The 21428-nt window shown below is 45.1% G+C and overlaps 1 protein-coding gene across 1 annotated transcript in view; it reads left to right on the top strand.

Annotated features, from left to right (window-relative positions):
- The window catches only part of ITGA2 (integrin subunit alpha 2), a 124506-nt gene that overhangs the window by 81516 nt on the left and 21562 nt on the right, over positions 1–21428 (top strand). The window contains exons 14-23 of the mRNA XM_029071462.2: positions 547–750; positions 1437–1573; positions 3213–3352; positions 7717–7868; positions 12885–12995; positions 13076–13158; positions 14194–14332; positions 16113–16205; positions 17381–17457; positions 17546–17629. Coding sequence (XP_028927295.1) covers positions 547–750; positions 1437–1573; positions 3213–3352; positions 7717–7868; positions 12885–12995; positions 13076–13158; positions 14194–14332; positions 16113–16205; positions 17381–17457; positions 17546–17629 — 1220 coding nt within the window. The remainder of the gene's footprint in view (positions 1–546; positions 751–1436; positions 1574–3212; positions 3353–7716; positions 7869–12884; positions 12996–13075; positions 13159–14193; positions 14333–16112; positions 16206–17380; positions 17458–17545; positions 17630–21428) is intronic.

The following is a 21428-nucleotide window of genomic DNA, read 5'->3' as shown; positions in this document are numbered from 1 at the left end:
GGGGAACAGGTATAGTAATGATGATAATAATGATGGTATTTGTTAGCACTTACTGTGTGTCAGGTACTATTTTAAAAGCTGGGGTAGATACCAGCTAATCAGGTTGGACACAGTCCCCGTCCCACATGGGGCTCCCAGTCCTAATCTCCAGTTTGCAGATGAGGTGACTGAGGCACAGAGAAGTGACTTACCCAAGGTGACACAGCAGACAAGTGGCAGTGCCGGTATTAGAACCCAGGTTCTTCTGACTCCCAGGTACGTGTTCTATCTACTAGAACACTCTGCTTCTCATTTTATCCCCATTTTACAGTTGACAAAACTGAAGCACAGAGAAGTTCCGTGACTTGCCCGAGGTCACACAGAAAGCAATTAAGATTTCTGGGATTAGAACCCAGTTCCTCTGACTCCCAGGCCCGGGCTTTTTCCCCTAGACCATGCTGTTTTCCAGATTCATATTGTTGCTAAGCTCATATCTCTTTTTTTCCCATTTTGGTATCTTTCTAATCATTTCTTCTTCTGCCTCCCCACCCTCTACCACCCGCTAAGGGAATTCTGGGTCAGCATCAGTTCCTGGAGGGCCCCGCAGGCTTGGAAAACGCTCGCTTCGGATCGGCGATCGCCTCTGTATCGGACGTTAACTTGGACGGCTTCAACGATGCGATAATTGGCTCGCCTTTAGAAAATGAAAACTCCGGAGCTGTTTACATTTACAATGGCTTTCAAAAAACGATTCGTACCAAATATTCTCAGGTAATATTCGGTGTCGGCATTTCTGATCCAGGGGTTTCTGACTCAGTTGAAGAGTCGAGTTGCTTCTCTGACAGGAAGGCGGATCCTAATTGATGATGATGGTATTTGTCAAGCGCTTACTATGAGTCAAGGTGGATCCTAATTGATGATGATGGCATGTGTTCATTCAATAGTATTTAATTGAGCGCCGACTATGTGCAGAGCACTGTACTAAGCACTTGGAATATACAATTCGGCAACAGATAGAGACAATCCCTGCCCAGTGATGGGCCCACAATCTAATCGGGGGACGGCTGAGCAAAACAGAACGAGACAAAAACAAGACAACATTATCACAACGGGCTTACAGTTAAGCATTTATTATGAGCCAATCACTGTTCTAATCGCTGGGGTAGATACGAGTCAATCTGGTTGTACACAGTCTTCATCCCCATTTTACAGATGAGGAAACTGAGGCTCAGAGAAGTTAAGTGACTTGCCCAGAGTCACACACCTGATAAGTGGCAGAGCTGGGATTAGAACCCACGACCTCTGACTCCCAAGCCCGAACTCTTTCCACTAAGCCACGCGTTAATTGAGTGTAGGTCGGAAATTAAGCCACAAAGTGAGAAAGATGAAGCGTTCTGTGAATGAGAATAAATGTGGATTAGGACTGTGGATAAGGTATCTCATTTCTTTCTTCCCAGAAAATTTTAGGGTCAGATCCTGCCTTCAAACAACCATTACAATATTTTGGGAGATCAGTAGATGGCTACGAAGATTTGAACGATGATTCCATCACCGACGTGGCAGTCGGTGCCTTTGGGAAAGTGGTCCAGTTCTGGTGAGTTTTAGTGACAATTTTGGACTGCAGGTTACCGAGCGTTTGCCATCAAGATGCGTGATAACTCGACGGAATAAAAAGTCATACCCGACCCGTCCAACAACTGGCTCTGAAATTGCATTTCCTAATTTTAAAAGTCGTAACATACCCCTGAATATTCTGAAGTTTCACTGGTTTTAACCAAAAGGATGATGCAGGAGCAATCTAGTGCTAGGGGGCAAATGTTGCACACAGTGTCTTTAAGCCAGTACTGCCCAGTTCCTGTTAGGAAAAGTGGTCTTGTGAGCATAAAATCTATTGTTCCTAAAATGTATTGAAATTAGCAAAGTTGGATGGAACCAGTGACATTATAAGGAGCTGCCAGGCAGTCAATGACTTTGAATATTACCCACACACGGCGAGAATATATTTGCACTACCAGTGCAGGAAAATTGGCTTAAAGAAATAGAAGCCTGATTAACTCCAATTAACCCATATCAAGGGCTATTTTGAGTACATCAATTGGGGTTCATTGCAAGGAGTAATACCTGATTAACTAAATGGAATGAATTTCAGTGGCTCAGAGACTGTGTCCCACCCACTCATTTTGCCTCTATCTCAGAAGGTAACGAGGTTATCCCACATGGGGCTCACGGTCTTAATCCCCATTTTACAGATGAGGTAACTGAGGCACCGAGAAGTTAAGTGGCTTGCCCAAAGTCACACAGCTGACAGGTGGCGGAGCCGGGATTAGAACCCAAGACCTCTGACTCCTAAACCCGGGCTCTTTCCACGGAGCCATGCTGCTTCTCTAACGCTGCTAGTAACAAGAGAATTTGTGGTTTACTACACTTACCATCGTTGACAAGTGGATGATATTTGACATAGACAGTTGGTCCTTGATGATTGGCCATTGGTTTTATTTTCTTCTATTGGTCACTATCAATCAGTGACTTGTATTTACTGAGCTCTTACTATGGGCAGAAATCTGTGCTAAGCGCTTGGGAAAGTATACAATAGACTTGGCAGGTGCAATCCCTGCCCACGAAAAGCTTACATTTAATTAGCACGATGCAACTAAGAAGACATCATTGATGTCATTTGGATCACATAGCTGTTACAATTGTTACTGTTAGTTTTTATCTCCAAGAAGATTAAGAATCAATGAATGGTACTTACTGAGTGCTTTAATATCAATAAACTAAAACCATATTCATTTGGATTTACCTCATTTCCGTAGAACTAGACATGATTGAAGGACAATAGATTTGATTTTATGGCTAATGCGGTTGAAGGACAGTGGATTTGATTTTATGGTTCATGTAGTTCGAACCTCAGATAGATGTAAAAGATCAGCTTCCCCAAGGAAGCAAAGGAACGAGTGAAAACAAATGGAACTTTGAAGACAGGAAAAGCATCTCCAAGAGAATCGGGACTGATTCTGTTCTTCACTGGAAAAAATACATTTTAACAGATCAGTAGTATCCAGATTCACAGAAGGTAGTCAAGTACATTTTAGAGCGTTGGTACATTAATCTCCTGCTCTAGGAAAGGGGGTAGAGAATTTTCGATAACTACAGCTGACAGTAGGTCTGGAAACGTAGGTTTTTAAGGTGGTCCTCAGAAATTACATCAATCCGTATTCAATTCTACATTGCAGGTCACAGGGTATCGCAAGTGTATCTGTAGAAGCTATCTTTCAACCCGATAAAATCAGTTTGCTGAAGAGGAATGCTGAGATAGGCCTCAGTTTATGCTTCAGTGCAAACTTTAGACCAAAGGAGAAAAGCAATCAAGTGGGTAAGAAAAATTGGATTATATCTGTTTTTAAAAATTACGCTAGAAAATAAAGTGCCTAGAACTGTAAAGCTGGTGCCAGTAAAAGAAATAACACTGGTTGTTTATTGACATCTGCATCTTCAACACGAGAGGAGGCCAGAAAATAATCAGTCAGGGATTTCCCCCAACAAGGAAAAGGACTAAACCTAGGGCAGAAACTGGCCAAATTACTGCACAGACAGACCCTCTGCTCTAAATCAGTCAATCAATCCATTAATCAAATGTATTTAATATACATTAATACAGTCACTCATCCTATCCCACCTGGATTACTCTATCAGCTTCCTTGCTGACCTCCCTGTCTCCTGTCTCTCCCCACTCCAGTTCATACTTTACTCTGCTGCCCGGATCATTTTTCTACAAAAATGTTCAGGCCGTGTTTCCCCACTCCTCTAGAAATCCAGTGGTGGCCCATCCCCCTCATCAAACAAAACTTCCTCACCCTTGGCTTTAAAACACTCCGCCACCTTGCCCTCTCCTGCCTCGCCTCACTACTCTCGAACTACAACCCAGCCCGCACACTCTGTTCCTCTAGTGCTGGCCTTCTCACTGTGCCTTGATCTTGTCTACCTCGCCGCTGACCCATTGCTCACATCCTGTCTCTGGCCTGAAACGTCCTCCCTCCTTCAATCCGACAGACAATGACTCTCCCGGCCCCTCAAAGCCTTACTGAGGGCCCATCTCCTCCAAGACGCCTTCCCTGACTAAGCCCCCCTTTCCTCTTCTCCCTCTCCCTTCTGCGTCGCCCTGACTCACTCCCTTTATTCACCCCCACAGAATTTATGTTCGTATCTGTGTCTATTCATTTATATTAATATCTATCTCCTCCTCTAGACTATAGGCTTGTTGTGGGCAGAGAATGTATCTGTTTATTGTTGTATTGTACTCGCCCAAGCCCTCAGTACAGCGGTCTGCACAAAGAGCTCAGTAAATATAAATGAATGAATATTTATTGAGGGTTCACTGTGCACAGTACATTGTAATAGCACTTGGGAGTGTATACTATAACCTTGCCCACAACGAGTTTACAGTCCAGAGGGTGAGACAGACATTAATAAATATGAGTAATTTATGGATATGGACATAAGTGGGACTTAACAATAACTGAAATAATGACAGTACTTGTTAAGCACTTAGTATGTGCCACGCACTGTTCTAAGAACTGGGGTAGGTACAAGTTAATCAGGTTGGACACAGTCCCTGTCCCACGTGGGGATCACATTCTTAATCCCCATTTTACATATGAGGTAACTGAGGCCCAGAGAAGTGAAGTGACTTGCCCAAGGTCACACAGCAGACTGTGGGACTCAGAGAGGGGTGAATAAAGGGAGCAAATCAGGGCAGTGCAGAAGGGAGTGGGAGAAGAGGAAAAGGAGGGCCAAGACAGGAAAGGTCTTTATGAGGAAATGTGCCTTCAGTCAGGCTCCCAAAGGGGCGAGAGTGATCATCCGTTGGATAGGAAGAGGGAGGGCATTCCAGCCGAGAGGTTGGCGGCAAGATGGGTGAGATCGAGGTCTGGTGAATAGGTTGACGTTAGAGGAATGAAGTACGCGGGCTGGGTTGTAGTAGGTAAGCGGCGAGGTGGGGTAGAAGGGGATAAGGTGATTGAGCGCTTTAAAGCCAAAGGGAAAGAGTTTCTGTTTGATGTAGAGGTGGATGGGCAACCGCTGGAGGTTCTTGAGGAGTGGGGATACAAAGACTGAATTTTTTGGTAGAAAAATGTTGCGGGCAGCAGACCAGAGTGAAGTAGGGACTGGTGTGGGGAGAGAGAGAGAGAGAGGAGGCAGGGAGATCAGCATGGAGACCAGTGCAGTAATAAAAACAGGATGGGATAAGTGGTAACAGTTTACCCTAAGTGATTTTAGACACAAGACAGTAGAGAGAGAACTGCAGGTGATGAAGATGGGCCCCGGGGAAGAAAAGTCCACCCATTTATGTCCAGAAATTAGAGGGAAAATTCCCTGCCAATGCAAAAGCACTGATTCTTTCTGTAGCCCATCGACTTTATTGTATGGCAACCAACGGTCAACCTAAAAGGGAGAAAATAGGATCCCTGGATCCTCATATGAAAGCTGACTTGATGAATAGTGTCTATTTGCATACAGTGGAAATGCTCAGTACTGTAGAGCTTAAAAAATGAGATAGGAGCAAAGTCTAATTCATCCCAACGTTCCTTTTTATTGACTGAAGCCCAGATGCGTGCTCTGGAGTGGGATCCTATATCTCAGTCGATCAGTCAATCAACTGTATTTATCGAGAGCTTACTCTGGGCCAGAAGGAGGCAGTGAATAAAGGATGTGAATCTAAACACAGGGGCAATGCAGAAGGGAGAGGGAGAAGAGGAAATGAGGGCTTAGTCGGGGAAGGCCTCTTAGAGATGTGCTTTTAATGAATTTTAATGAACTCAAATTAATAACGGTGCCAAAAATCATCCCCAAGTTCACAGCCTGTAGGTTTCCTTGTCCTTTTGAACTTGAGAAGGATGTTGTAGTTGAATTTCTGGACTCATGGGTTCTCTGGGCTCAGCTACCAAAATCTGAGCCCTACTGCCCACTCCAGTTATCGCCCTATCTCCCTCCTACCCTTTCTTTCCAAACTCCTACAGCGAGTCATCTATACTCTCTGCCTCGAATTCCTCGACTCCAACTCTCTCCTGGACCTCCTCCAATCTCCTTCCGTCCCCTCCACTCCACTGCCCTCTCGAAGGTCACCAGTGACCTTCTTCTTGCCAAATCTAATGGCTTCTACACCACCCTAATCGTCCTTGACCTCTCAGCTGCCTTTGACACTTTGGACCACCCCCTTCTCCTGGAAACGTTATCCAACCTTGGCTTCGCCGACTCTGTCCTCTCCAGGTTCTACCCTTATCACTTTGGCCGTTCCTTCTCAGGCTCCTTCGCAGGCTCCTCCTCCCCTTCCCATCCCCTAACTGTAGCGGTTCCTCAAGAGTCAGTTCTTGGTCTCCTTCTGTCCTCTATCTAGACTCACTCCCTCGGTGAACTCATTCGCTCCCACGGCTTCAACTGTCATCTCTATGCAGATGACACCCAAATCTGCATCTCCTCCCTTGTTCTCTCTCCCTCCCTCCGGGCTCGTATCTCCTCCTGCCTCCGGGACGTCTCTACCTGGATGTCCGCCCGCCACCTAAAACTCAACGTGTCCGAGACTGAGCTCCTTATTTTCCCTCCCAAACCCTGTCCTCTCCCTGACTTTCCCGTCACTGTGGACGGCACTACCATTCTTCCCGTCTCACAAGCCCGCAACCTCGCTGTCATCCTTGACTCTACTCTCCCATTCACCCCACACATCCAATCTGTCACCAGAACCTGCCGGTCTCACCTTCACAACATCGTCAAGATCCTCCCTTTCCTCTCCAACCAAACTGCTACGTTGTCGGTACAATCTCTCATCATATCCCAACTTGATGACTGCATCAGCCTCTCTTCTGGTCTCCCAGCCCCCTGTGTCTCCCTGCTTCAGTTTATATTTCATTCTGCTGCCCAGATTATCTTTCTACAGAAACATTCTGGGCATGTCACCCCCCTCCTCAAAAATCCCCAGTGGTTGCCTATCAATCTCCTCACAAAAGCTCCTCACTAGTAGCATCAAAGCTGTCCATGCCCTGGTCCCCTCCTACATCCTCTCCCTTCTCTCCTTCTCCAGCCCAGCCCTCACACTCCGCTCCTCTGTCGCCGCTCACCTCCTTACTGGGCCCCGTTCTCGCCTGTCCCACCATCAACCCCTGGCCCACGTCCTACCTCTGGCCTGGAATGTCCTCCCTCCTCAAATCTGCCAAAATAGCTCTCTTCAAAGCCCTGCTGAGATCTCACCTCCTCCAGGAGGCCTTCCCAGACTGAGCTCCCCTTTTCCTCTGAGAGAATATCTGTTACTCTCTCTCTCTCTCTCGATTTAAATATCTATCTATCTTAATGTCTGTTTCTCCTTCTAGACTCTAAGCTAGTTGTGGGCGGGGAATGGGTCTGTTTTTTGTTATATTGAACTCTTCCAAAGGTTTGGTACTGGGCTTTCCACATGATAAGCATTCAATAAATACGATCCAATGAATAGTAGATATCCTTTACCAACCTCAGAGAGATGTGATGCAGAAAAATAAGATAATGTGTAAAAGTCTCAGAAAGTAAGTTTCTGAGTAAGTAAGTATGACTTATAGAACCCATAATTGTTTTCCAGGTCTTGTACAGTAATACGGTTTCTTGCAATAGAAATCCTGCCCTTGCTTATAATTAGGAGCAAAATACTTGTGATTCCCGGCAATTTAATTTTGATGAAACATATGATCTACTGTTTTTTTCCCCCCAATTCAGATATTGTATACAATGCGACCCTCGATGCAGACCGCTTTTCATCCAGAGTAACTTCCCGGGGATTGTTTAAAGAAAACCACGATAGGAATATTCACAATAATTTTAGGGTAATCGAAGAATTAACCTGCTCAAAGCACTCGATCATTATTCAGGTAAGCTACATCTCCGAATTTGATCCTTTCTCATGTCCCAAACCTAGCTAATGGGAAGAGTTGTGTGGAAGGCGAACTGTAGGGAAGCAGCGTGGCCTAGTGGATAGACTTCCGGCCTGGGAGTTAGAAGGACCTGGGTTCTAATTCTGGCTCCGCCATTTGTCTTCTTTGTGATCTTGGGCAAGTTACTGCACTTCTCTGGGCTTCAGTTACCTCATCGGTAAAATGGGGATGAAAACCGCGAGCCCTTTATGGGGCAGGGGTTGAGTCCAACCCACTTACCTGGTATCTACCCCAGGGCTTATAAAAGCACTTAACACACAGTAAGCATTTAACAAATATTATTATTAGGGAGGCTAGAACGTTTCCTTCCTCTTTCCAGAGCCCCAATCTTCTCATCTGTAAGATGGAGATTTAATATCTCTTCTCCCTCCTACTTAGAGAGCGAATTCCATGTGGGAAGGGGACTGTGTCCAAACTGATCAGCTTGCATCTACCCCAGTGCTTAGAACAGTACTCGGCACAGAGTAAGCGCTTAACAAATAGTCATAATAATAATTTAGCCCTCTTACGGTTTAGCCGAGGCGTCACTTCATTGGTTGATTGATGGCCCGTTCTTCCCTCATTGTTTATTTCCAGTCATTTAGCGGGCCTGAAGAATTGAATCGTTATGTAATTTGTATTATAAAGAGAAGCCACTGTTGTCATGCATTCTGAACCTCCGAAACCACTATCCAAAGGCGAAGAAGCAGCGTGACCTTTCTTTATTCATTTAATCATATTTATTGAGTGTTTACTGTGTGCAAAGCATCGTATTAAGTGCTTGGGAGACTCCGATGCAACAATAAACAGACTCATTCCCTGCCCAAAACGAGCTCATACTGGTGGACAGAGCCCGGGCCTGGCAATCAGAAGGACCTGGATTCCAATCCCAGCTCCTCTACTTGTCTGCTCTGTGACCTCGGGCAAGTGACTTCACTTCTCTGGGCCTCGGTTACCTCGTCCGTAAAATGGGGATTAAGACTGTGAATCCCATGTGGGTCATGGACTGCGTCTAACCCGATTACCTTGTATCTAACCCAGTGCTTAGAACAGTGCTTGGCACGTAGTAAGCACTTAATAAATGCCATAAAAAAGAGCACCTCTCAGATGGGAGGTTTATTGGGATTTATTGAGCATTTACTGTGAACCTAACACGATAGTAAGTGCATGAGCGTATCCAAGAGTAAGCAGATGCAAAAATTTAGGAGGTCAATAAACTGACTGGAGAGTTTAAAGATTTGAGTGGAACACTGAAAAAACATCTTGGATCTACAGGAGTTCTTGGCTACTCATTCTTTAAAAAGAAGAGATTGGGGAGTTAAGGATGGGCTAGTGAAAAGAGCATGGGCCAAGGTGACAGAGGACTTGAGTTCTAATCCTGACTCCTCCAGCTGCCCGCTGTGTGACTCTGGGCATGTCTCTTAACTTTTCTCCGCTTCAGTTTCCTCATCTGTAAAACAGAGATGAAATTCCGGTTCTCCCTCTCCCTTAGCTCCATGGCACACAGAGACTGTGTCCAACCAGGTCATCTTGTAATAATAATAATAATGTTGGTATTTGTTAAGTGCTTACTATGTGCCGAGCACTGTTCTAAGCGCTGGGGTAGACACAGGGGAATCAGGTTGTCCCACGTGGGGCTCACAGTCATTTTACAGATGAGGGAATTGAGGCACCGAGAAGTTAAGTGACTTGCCCAAAGTCACACAGCTGGCAAGTGGCAGAGCTGGGGTTCGAACCCATGACCTCTGACTCCAAAGCCTGTGCTCTTTCCAGTGAGCCACGCTACTTCTCGAGCCACGCTGCTTCTCAGCTACTTCTGTACAATTGTAGCTACTTCTTAGTACAATGCTTGACACCAGTAAGCGTATCATTATTATTATTATTAGTGTTATGGTGGTTATCAGTTATTATTATCAATTTTACTTTCCCAAGTCCCATCAGCCCTTTAATTTACTGATTAGAAAACCTGAAATGAGTCAAACCTGCTTCTAAAGGGCAAATGCAAAACACACTATTTGTGAGGTCTTATCAAAACTCCTTAATAACAGACAATAGCTTTATACCTTTACCCTTTACCCACAGCTTAAATGAAGAGAGACTGATTTATGGTTATCTCTCTCCCCTCTAGACAGTAAAGTCGTGGTGGGCAGGGAATTTGTCTATTATTATTCTGTACTCTCTCCAGCACTTAGTACAGTGCTCTGCACATAGTAAGCGCTCAATACATATGAATGAATGACTGCATCCTCTAGTGACCTGACATTGCAATCCAGTGATTCAGGACATTGTCCAAATGCAATCCAATGTGGGGGAAGATGAGGACCGGGTCGCTGTTCACCAGTGTGGCTTTGTAGAAAGAACACAGACTTGGGATTCAGAGGATGTGGTTTCTAATCCCGGCTCTGCCACTTGTCTGCTGTGTGCCCTTGGGCAAGTCACTTAACTTCCCTGTGCCCCAGTTACCTCATCTGTAAAATGGGGGTTAAAAGTGTGAGCCCCACGTGGGACAACCCGATTCCCCTGTATCTACCCCAGCGCTTAGAACAGTGTTTGGTGCATAGTAAGTGCTTAACAAATGCCATAATAATATTATTCTTCTCCATTTTCATTTCCCAAAATATATAACTACTCCTGCCTGACAAAGTGAATAATAATAATGATAATGTTGGTATTTGTTAAGCACTTACTTTGTGCCAAGCACCGTTCTAAGCTCTCAGGTAGATAGAGGGTAATCAGGTAGGAGTAGTTATATATTTTGGGAGCAGATTAATGATCCCCCCTAGTCCAAACCCTTTCTCCATTAGGAGCTGCAGAAGCCTTGGAAGAACTTAATAATGGTTGCTCTCCTTCCCGATCACCCATTATCCTATAAGCTCCTTTTGGGCAGGGAATGTGTCTATTTACTGTTCTATAGCAAACGCTCAATTAATATGACTGAATGAATGAACATGGTATAGTGGATACAGCACAGACCTGGAAGTCAAAGGGTCGTGGGTTCTAATCCTGCCTCCACCATTTGTCTGCTGTGTTACCTTGGGCAAGTCGCTTCACTTCTGTGCCTCAGTTTCCTCATCTGTAAAATAGGGATCAAGACTCAGTCCCACAAGGAACAGGGACTGTGTCCAACCTCACTGGCTTGTATTCACCCCGGCGCTTACTACAGTGCCTGGCACACAGTAAGCAGTTCACAAATTCCAGAATTATTATTATTATTATGAAGAATGAATGAATGGAGTATCCAACACCCTAAATTTCCCACATGTAATCCAGTCTAGGCCTCTCAAGCGTGAATTTCTCCACACCCCCATTCACCCCGTTGATATTTTTGGCCTCTCCAATTTCCTTTGGTAATGAATTCCATATGTTAACCTCCCACTGTGCGAAGAAGCCTTTCCTTTTGTTTGCTTACACTTACCCCTTTCAAGCTTCAGCGGGTTTCCCCACATCCTGCCTTTGTGTGACTGGGTGAAGGATTCCATTTTTGTCCCGTCTCTACCTTTTTTTTCTTTAACCTTCAGTCATTTCCCTTCCCAGTTTACATCTTTCCCGATGGAAAATTCCCACCTTTCTGTCCACATAAGGAGCCCAGATTATCTTCATGGTCCTTCTGTTAAAACCTTCCTATCTGTCAATGGATCCATTGACTTAACTAGGTTAGCCCTTATCTATCAGTCAGTTAACTGTTTGACTGGGGTGATTCTTCCTGATTAACAATTAATTGATTCATCAAATGTCCGGCTAAATGATTTCTCCTTACCTTTAAAATGTAAACTCCCTGTGGACAAGGGATGTGTCTACCAAATCTGTGATCTTACACTCTCCCAGGTTTTTAGTACAGTGTTCTGTACGCAGTAAGTGCTCAACATATACAATCGATGGATTAACTGATTTTATTTAATCTCCGGGTATATTACGCCCTTCCCCTCAATCAGCCAACCGATGGATGGATTCTCCAGTTGTATTATGTATTATGGTAAGCTGCATGGCATAGTGGGAGGAAGCGTGGTGTAGTGGGTAGAGCCCGGGCCTGGGAGACACAAGGTCATGGGTTCTAATCCTGCCCCCATCACTTGTCTGCTCTGTGGCCTTGAGCAAGTCACTTCGCTTCTGTGCCTCAGTGACCTCATCTGTACAGTGGGGATTAAGACGGTGAGCCTCATGCGGGACAGGGACTGTGTCCAATCCGATTTGCTTGTATCCATCCCAGTGCTTATTATAGTGCCTGGCACATAGTAAGCGCTTAACAAATACCGCATTTTTTTAAATGTCTTTCCTAAGAAGTGGTCCCTACTATTAGTATTTTTTTTTTTGATATGGTATTTAAGTGCTTACTAATGCTCTAGTCACGGGGGCCGAAACAGGCTAATCAGGTTGGACACAGTCTCTGTCCCACATGGGGCTCAATGGCTTAATCCCCATTTTATAAGTGAGGTAACTGAGGCCCAGAGAAGAGAAGTGACTTGGCTTTGCAGAATCAGGCCTGGAACCCAGGTCTTTTGACTCCCAGGCGTATCCTCTACCAACTAGGCCATGCTGCTTCCATGATTTTAAGTAGTGACTATATTTTTAATTATTGCCCCCTTCCTGATGATATTCAGATACATTCCCTGCCCACTGTGAGCTTACAGTCTACAGAATGAGTTGACTTCTCTGTGCCTCAGTTACCTCATCTGTAGAATGGGGATTAAGACTGTGAGCCCACATGGGACAACCTGATGACCTTGTATCTACCCCAACACTTAGAACAGCGCTTGGCACATAGTAAATGCTCGACGAATACCATCATTATCGTCATTACCCCCATTTTACAGATGAAGTACCCGAGCCTCGGGGAAACGAAGTAACTTGCCCGAGTTAACGCGGCAGACAAGTGGCGAAGCCGGGATTAGCATCCGGGTCCTTCCGGCTCCCAGGCCCGGGCTCTAGTCACTAGGCCGTGCTGCTATCTATGTGGATTCCGATATTTTCCTACAGGAACCTTCTGATGTCGTAAACGCTTTGACTCTGCGAGTGGATCTCACTTTGAGAAATCCAGGTTCCAATCCTGCCCTCGATACCTTCTCTGAATCTACTAAAGAGTTCAGTGTAAGTACGGTCCTTGGCCCATACCAATCCTTTGGTCTTCTGACAGCACCATACCCACAAATCACGCTTCCTTTTCGTAGATTCCTTTTACCAAAGAATGCGGACAAGATGGGGTCTGCTCTTCAGATCTCGTTCTCGAGGTTCAACAGACACCAGCTGCTCAGTAAGTTTCATACGGATGTGTGGGCGTGAGTAGATGCGGGTTTTAAGATTTACAAAATACTGCAGGTTCAAAAGAATCTTTTTGAGAGAATGATTAGGGGACACATCACTCGTAAAAGAACTCCTATACCTGGACTCTAGACTGAAAGCTCTCTGTGGGCCGGGAACTTGGAATAATAGTAATAATAATATAATTGGTATTTGTTTATTCATTCAATCGTATTTGCTGAGCGCTTGCTGTGTGCGGAGCACTGTACTAAGCGCTTGGAAAGTACAATTCGGCAACAGATAGAAACAATCCCTACCCAACAGTGGGCTCACAGCGCTTACTATGTGCCAGGCTCTGTTCTAAGCGCTGGCGTAGATACAAGGTCAGCAGGTTGTCCCACGTGGGGCTCACAGTCTTCATCCCCATTTTACAGATGAGGTAACCGAGGCACAGAGAAGCTAAATGGCTTCCCCGAGGTCACACAGCTGACAAGCGGCAGAGCCGGGATTAGAACCCGTGACCTCTGACTCCCAAGCCCGGGCTCTTTCCACTAAGCCACACTGCTTCTCTTGTCTGTTTATCATTATATTGTACTCTCACAAGTGTTTAGTACGGTGCTCTACAGTAAGCACTCGATAAATAAGATTTACTGGCTGACTGAATTCTAGTTTCTAATAATAATGATCATTACAATTCTGGCATATCTGCTATTAGTTTCAGAGAAGACACTAACTGCGACACGCATATTTGGTTTTCACTGGGTCGCATGCTCACAATGGATTAGAGACATTCAGTGTTTAACTGTTAAAATCCTTTAGAAAAGGATTTTTAGAAAAGTCTCGATGTACTGGATTCTTAAGAAACACCTCAGCAGCATTTCAAGCCAGTAGAGATAGGACTTCCGATTTTATACAGAGCATGGCTTAGCGGGTCTGAGGCTAATAAGCATACTTATTAGCTAATAATAAGTCAATATCCTATAAGCTGATAGAAATACTTGATTCAATAGTATGTGTTTTTTTTGTCTCTGTTTTGTTTCATTTTTAGGAAACAACCCTATATTGTCAGCAGCCAGAACCGAATGTTAACCTTCGTGGTCACACTAACGAACAAAAAGGAGAGTGCATATAATGTCAGGATCCACGCCAATTTTTCACATAACTTATTCTATTCATTTTTCAAATCGGTATGTGATGACTCAGATTTTCTCAATTCCTCCTTTTTTAGTCGATGCTGTTAATTCCTTTTTTCTTCTAGAGGCAGTTTCATTTATCATCCCTAATAGTGCTTCATGGGCAAACCTCCATCTGCTCCTAAAATTATCTTCGGGCTCCTTCGATTCAACCACTCCTCAGTCCCAGCAGTTAGCCACTCTAACTTCTTGACCAGCTCCCTAGATGAAGGAAGATTCCAATCGAATCGAGCAGCTAAAAGGATGACACGTGTCTGGGCCTGATTTTTGTGAGGCGTTTTCTGTGTTGGATGATTTGGTCCCTAACTGGTTTCTCCTACCTCCCCTGTGATTTCCTGAGCTACTGTTTTGCTGAAACGATTGTATCACATCGATCTTTTAGGCTGCCCTTGCTAAATCAGGGGTGGAATATCCGTTCGGTTCAGAATGAGCCTCTGAAGTTTAGTAGCTTTAGAGACAAAGGCCTGTCTGCTTGTAGGATGGACTACTCCAGCTTCAGCAGCTAATCGGGTAGAGACAATCCCTATATCAGACACCAAGTTGTTCCCAAGCGACATAGGACAAAAACTACCCTCATGAATTTTTCACAGAGAAGCACTTGAACATGTGAGAGAGTGATGTTGTCCCATTTAAAACTGAATTTGGATTTGGTGACCGTAAGATTGAGAACCTCACCTGACATTTTTTGAATCTGGTTGCTCTTACCTAAAATATGACTTCCTCTTTCCAAAGAAACTTAGACTTTAGCAGACACAGGTATAAAATAAAGCCCAAATGGTTCCCGTGGCATCCAATAATTTAGGCAAAACATTCTTTTGATTTTCTAAATGTAAATAAAGGAGCAGCTGGGATCTGAACTTAAATTGACGAGAAGCCATTTTGTCGAGCGAATTTCGGTTTAAGCTTCTTGAGACAGGCACGAGTAACCCTATCCACTTGGAAAATAATAATAATAATGATAGTATTTGTTAAGCACTTACTATGTGCCAAGCACTGTTCTAAGCACCTGGATACAAGGTTACCAGCTTGTCCCACATGGGGCTCTCAGTCTTCATTCCCCTTTTCCAGATAGAGGTCCCTGAAGCACAGAGAAGTGAAGTGACTTGCCCAAAGTCACACAGCAGACAAGTGGCTGAGCTGGGATTAGAACCCACGACCTCTGACTCCAAGCCCGTGATTTTTCCACTAAGCCACGCTGCCTCTCTACCATGCTCTGCACATAGTAAGCGCTCGATAAATCCCATTGATTTATGGATGGCACTTTCCAGGCTTTATTCATTCATTTATTCATTCGTCTTTATTGAGTGCTTACTGTGTGCGGAGCACTGTGCTAAGTGCTTGGAAAGAACAATTCGGCAACCGATAGAGACAATCCCTGCCCTACAACGGGCTCACAGTCTAGAAGGGGGGAAGACAGACATCAAAGCAAGTCTTTACTTGTTTTGTATCAATTGCATCAGTAGCATCAGTTGCCATTGCATCAGTAGCATCAATACAAATACATCGAATTATAGAACTATGGAATTATAGGTATATGCTTTACTAGCCTGAGTCTAGAAGCCGCTTCAGCTATTCAGCCGGTCCCAGATCAATCCAATCGATCACACTCATTGAGCGCCGTGAGCAGAGCGCCGTACTAAGCGCTTGGGAGGGTAGGATATAACAGAGGTGGTAGAAATGGTCCCTGATCGTGCCGAGTTTATAGAAGATGATAAGGGATGATCGGTTGATCGGGGACCACCTTGCCTTGTTTGTTTGTTTTTTTGTTCTTCAGATGGATGTGACCGAAGTCTCCTGTCAAGATGACTCCACCCGGCATTCTTTAATTTGCAAAGTTGGCTATCCAGCCGTGGAAACCAACCAAAAGGTACCGCTGATTATTTCTAGCCAAATTTGCCACAGCCTATCTGAGAAGCAGCGTGCCTAGTGGATAGAGCAAGGGCCCGGGAGTCGGAAGGACCCGGGTTCTAAACCCGACTCCGCCGCTTGTCTCCTGTGTGACCTTGGGCAAGTCATTTCAATTCTCTGGGTCACTTCAATTCAATTCTCAGTTACCTCATCTGTAAAATGGGGATTAAAACTGTCAGCTCCACGTGGGGCAGGGACTGTGTCCAACCTGATTAGCTTCTATCTACCCCAGTGCTTAGAACAGTGCGTGGCACATGGTAAGGGCTTAACCACTATCATCATCATCGTCAACATCATCTAGGCAATAGTGCCTGAACAAGTACTTAGTACAGTGCTCCATACACATTAATTACTCAGAAAACACCACTGATACCTTGATTGGTGAAATCATATGTTTAATCACATGTTTAATAACTTTTATATGAATAAATGAGTACACGATATAAAATGATCACGCCTACTTTTAAGAAGTTTTGTAGGATTGAAATGTCACCTTTTAATGAAGGAAGATTTCAATGAGGGTCCAAGTTATAGAAATAACACGTGACCCAGGTCCATAGAGCAATATTACGCATTAGACACTTCCTGGGAATAGCGTATGTAAACTCCACTTTGGACACCAGACAGTGCTTTGGTACGGATAATGAGGCAATTGCGAAACCCTCCCTAATATGTTGTCATTTCCTTGGAATATTTCTCCAGGAGAATGCAGTCTACACTAGACCAAGGTTACAAAATAGGAAATGTCAATCTACTGCGGGTGATTCAAGTGCTGCACCGTGAGATTAAAGACAAAAAATGGCATTTGTTAAACGTTTCCTCTGTGCCGTTTCCGCTGGGGTGGGTCCAAGCTAATCATTTTGGACACTATCCAAAGTGGGGCCCACATCCTTAATCCCCATTTTACAGATGAAGTAACCGAGGCACAGAGGAAGTGAAATGACTTACCCGAGGTCACACGGCAGACAAGTGATGTAGCCGGGATTGGAACCCAGGCCCGTGCTCTTTCCGCCAGGGAATCCTGTTTCTCTCCCGTGGCACGTCGTACCATTACATTTTGGGGAAAGCCTTGTGTCGGTAGCTTTCTACGGAGCTCATTTGCGGAATTAAATTTACTCTTTTTAATTTGAATAGGTTTCCTTCGCCATTAGCTTCGACTTCAACCTCCAGAACCTTCAAAAGGAAGCTCTCCTAAACTTCTGGGCTTTGAGGTATGCCTGAATTGTCAGTACCCTCCTTGGAAGGGGGCTGGGTCACGGTGATGTGTCTTTTGCCTAACACCGGCTTCTCTTAAACTAGCGAAAGCCAAGAAGAGAACGAAGCCGACAATAAGGTCGTCTTCAGCACTTCTCTGCAGTACGATGCTGAGATTCACATAACAAGGTACGCCGGGGGGAACGAGAGTTATTTACTGTTCCTTACCTGAGGTCTGTTTATGACTGAATGTCCCATCGTTACGCGGCCCTCGGGGAGCAGTCAATCAGTGCTATTTACTGAACGCTTACTACGTGCAGAGTACTGTACTGAGCAGTTGGGGGGGAACAATACAGGAGAATTAGCAGACGCGTTGCCTTCCCGTAACGAACTTACAGTTTAGAGGGTAGCTCTCTGAATGCCCCCTCATGCCAAGGCAATGCAGAGAAGGAGATTCTGGGCAATGGGGAATGGAAAGTGTGAACGGATGGGCAGAAGCCCTCTCTCCCTTCCCCTGCCCTCCTGAAAATAATAATAATAATGAATAATGATATCTGTTAAGCGCTTACTATGTGCCCCGCACTATTCTAAGCGCTGGGATAGATACAAGGTAATCAGGATGTCCCACGTGAGACTCACCTTCTTCCGTGGTGCAGTGGAAAGAGCACGGGCTTTGGAGTCAGGCCTCATGAGTTCGAATCCCAGCTCTGCCACTTGTCAACTGTGTGACTGTGGGCGAGTCACTTCACTTCTCTGTGCCTCAGTTCCCTCATCTGTAAAATGGGGATTAAGACTGTGAGCCCCACGTGGGACAACCTGATTCCCCTGTGTCTACCCCAGCGCTTAGAACAGTGCTCTGCACATAGTAAGCGCTTAACAAATACCAACATTATTATTATTATTATTATTAATTAGACTGTAAGCCCATCAACGGGCAGGGATTATCTCTCTCTGTTGCCGAACTGTACATTCCAAGCGCTTAGTACAGTGCTCTGCACATAGTAAGGGCTCAATAAATACTATTGAATGAATGAATTCTCATTTTTTACAGATGAGGTACCTCAGGCCCAGAGAAGTGAAATGGCTTGCCCAAAGTCACACAGCTGACAAGTGGCGGAGCTTGGATTAGAACCCAAGACCTCTGATTCCCAAGCCCGAGCTCTTTCCACTAAGCCGCGCTGCTTCTCGTATGCCTGATTATCCTACTGTATCAACCCCTAGAAGGAGCCCATATCGGAGCCAGTATATTCATTTATTCATTCAATAGTATTTATTGAGCGCTTACTATGTGCAGAGCACTGTACTAAGCGCTTGGAATGTGCAATTCGGCAACAGATAGAGACAATCCCTGCCCAGTGACGGGCTCACAGCCTAATTGGGGGAGAAGGACGAAAACAACAGCAATAAATAGAATCAAGGGGATGTACAGCTCATTAACAAAATAAATAAGGTAATAAAAATATATACAAATGAGCATAGTGCTGAGGGGAAGGGGGAGCAGAGGGAAAAGGGGAGGCTCAGTCCGGGAAGGCCTCTTGGAGGAGGTGAGCTCTCAGTAGGGCTTTGAAGAGGGGAAGAGGGTTAGTTTGGCCGTATAGTATAGACTGGAAGCTCTTCGTGAGCAGGAAACGTGTCTACCAATTCTGTTAGATTGTTCTCTCCCACACGCTTAGTACAGTGCTTTGCACCCAATAAACACTCAGAGCCAATTGATTGATTGTAGGCCTTGCCCTCCCCCATTCGTCCTTTTTTGTCTCCCTCTCTCTTCTAGACTGTCAGCTCAGTGTGGGCAGGGAATGCGTCTATTTATCGTCATATTAAGTCTATCAGTGGTGTTAATTGAGTACTTTCCATGTTCAGAGCACTGTTCTAAGCGCGTGGGAGAGTACAGTACGACAACAGACACATTCCCTGCACGTGGCTAGAATGTCCTTCTGTGATGCTAACATGGTATCGAGATTCAGGTCAGACCGAAGATCTGTAGAGCGACTGGAATGTCTAACTTTCCACACTGGGAGAACTGGAGAGAGGGAGAGACAAAGTCAGAGACAGAGACACAGAGAGAGACCAAGGGAATGAGAAACCTGGAACTACCGCAGAAGACTGCATGGTCTGGGCCTGGATTCTAACCCCACCTTTACCAGTCGCTTGTTGTGTGAGCTCGGGCAAATCACTTCGCTTCTCTGTGACTCAGTTTCTTCAACTGTAAAATGGGGATGAAATACCTGTCCTCCCATTGTGAGACCCGTGTGGGTCAGAGACGGTGTCCAATCTAATTCATCCGTACCTATCCCAGCGCTTAGAAGAGTTTCTGGCAAACAGTAAGCCCTCAATAGAACCACACACACAAAAAAGATAATCCCGAATTCAATACCGCCTAAACGTCACCTGTGATATCAAATGGAAAAGAGAGAGTCTGTGGAAGGCAGCTAAATCCATCAGCATCCAGGTAACGCTCATCATTCATTCAATTCAGTCGTATTTACTGAGCACTTATTGTGTGCAGAGCACTGTACTAAGCACTTGGAAAGTACAATTCGGCAGCAGGGAGAATCTCTGCCCAACAACGGGCTCACAGTCTAAAAAAGGGAGACAGACAACAAAACAAAACAAGCAGTCAGGCATCAATAGCATCAAGATAAATAAGAATCATAGATATATAATAATAATAATAATAATAATAATTTTGGTACTTGTTAAGCACTTACTATGTGTCAAGCACTGTTCTAAGCCCTGGGTAGATGCGAGGTAAACGGGTTGCCCACATGGGGCTCACAGACCTCATCCCCGTATTACAGATGAGGCAACTGAGGCCCAGAGAAGTTAAGTGACTTGTCCAAAGTCTCACAGCTGACAAGTGGCCGAGGAGAGATTAGACCCCACAACCTCTGACACCCAAGGCCTGGCTCTTTCCACTAAACCACGTTGTATCTCCCCCAGCGCTCAGAACAGGGCTTGGCACGTTGTAGGCACTTACAAAATACCATTATTAGAATCAGTATTAGCATCATGCTCCCCTACCCGCCCCGCTTCCCGTGATCCCCCGTGGCCGCACCTGACTCCATCACCTGGTGAGATGCGGGAAGATTACAGGGAAGATACCCTGCAATCGCCGAACAAGTAAATAAAGAAAAACAGAAAGCACCGAAGATCCTTAAATGAACAAGAGACAGCCTGACCACCAGGTTTCCTGAGTTTTGCGATAGGTTCATTAGTTCCTCTCCTGCCTGGCCTCTGACAAATGCCAACCCCCTCCGTGTCTTTCCATAATCCGTTTTTCTTTCTATGCCCTGGGAAGACAATAATTACAGAAAAACACCATCTTACGGCTGCAAAGGAAAAACCAAGAAACCACCCCCAGAAATCCTCTTTCAAGGGCGATTTCCCGTTTCCATCTCTCTGACAGAGGGAGGAGGATTTTTTCAGTGCCCTTTAGACCTGTCTCTGTGGAGAGCGGCCAGGGAAGGAGGTGAGGGGAGGGCAGAGTGGCCCCTCTTTCATTCATTCAATAGTATTTATTGAGCGCTTACTATGTGCAGAGCACTGTACTAAGCGCTTGGAATGGACAGTTCGCCAACAGAGACAATCCCTGCCCAATGATGGGCTTACAGTCTTTCCCTCCCTGTTTGAGCTGTGACAACTGCCGAAACCCAGGTTGGGATCAGTCAATCGACGGATTAATCATATTTATTGAGCTCTTACCACTTGTAGAGCACTGTACTAAGCGCTTGGGAGAGTACAATAAAACAGATTTGGTAGACACGTGCCCTGCCCATAATGAGCCGACCGTCGGCTAGTCAATCGTATTTAATGAGCGCTTACTGTGCGCAGAGCACTGTACTAAGCCCTGGGAGAGTACAACAGAATATAACAGACACATTCCTTGCCCTCAACAAGCACACAGTCTAGACGGGGGAGACAGACATTAATATAAATAAATGACAGATAAGTATTGCGGGGTTGTGAGTGGGCGATGAATAAAGGGAGC

This window comes from Ornithorhynchus anatinus, chromosome 1 (genome assembly GCF_004115215.2).
Source record: "Ornithorhynchus anatinus isolate Pmale09 chromosome 1, mOrnAna1.pri.v4, whole genome shotgun sequence".
Taxonomy (NCBI): Eukaryota; Metazoa; Chordata; class Mammalia; order Monotremata; family Ornithorhynchidae; genus Ornithorhynchus; species Ornithorhynchus anatinus.
The sequence above is the reverse complement of the archived record's forward strand: the minus strand, read 5'-3'. Positions and strand labels throughout refer to the sequence as shown.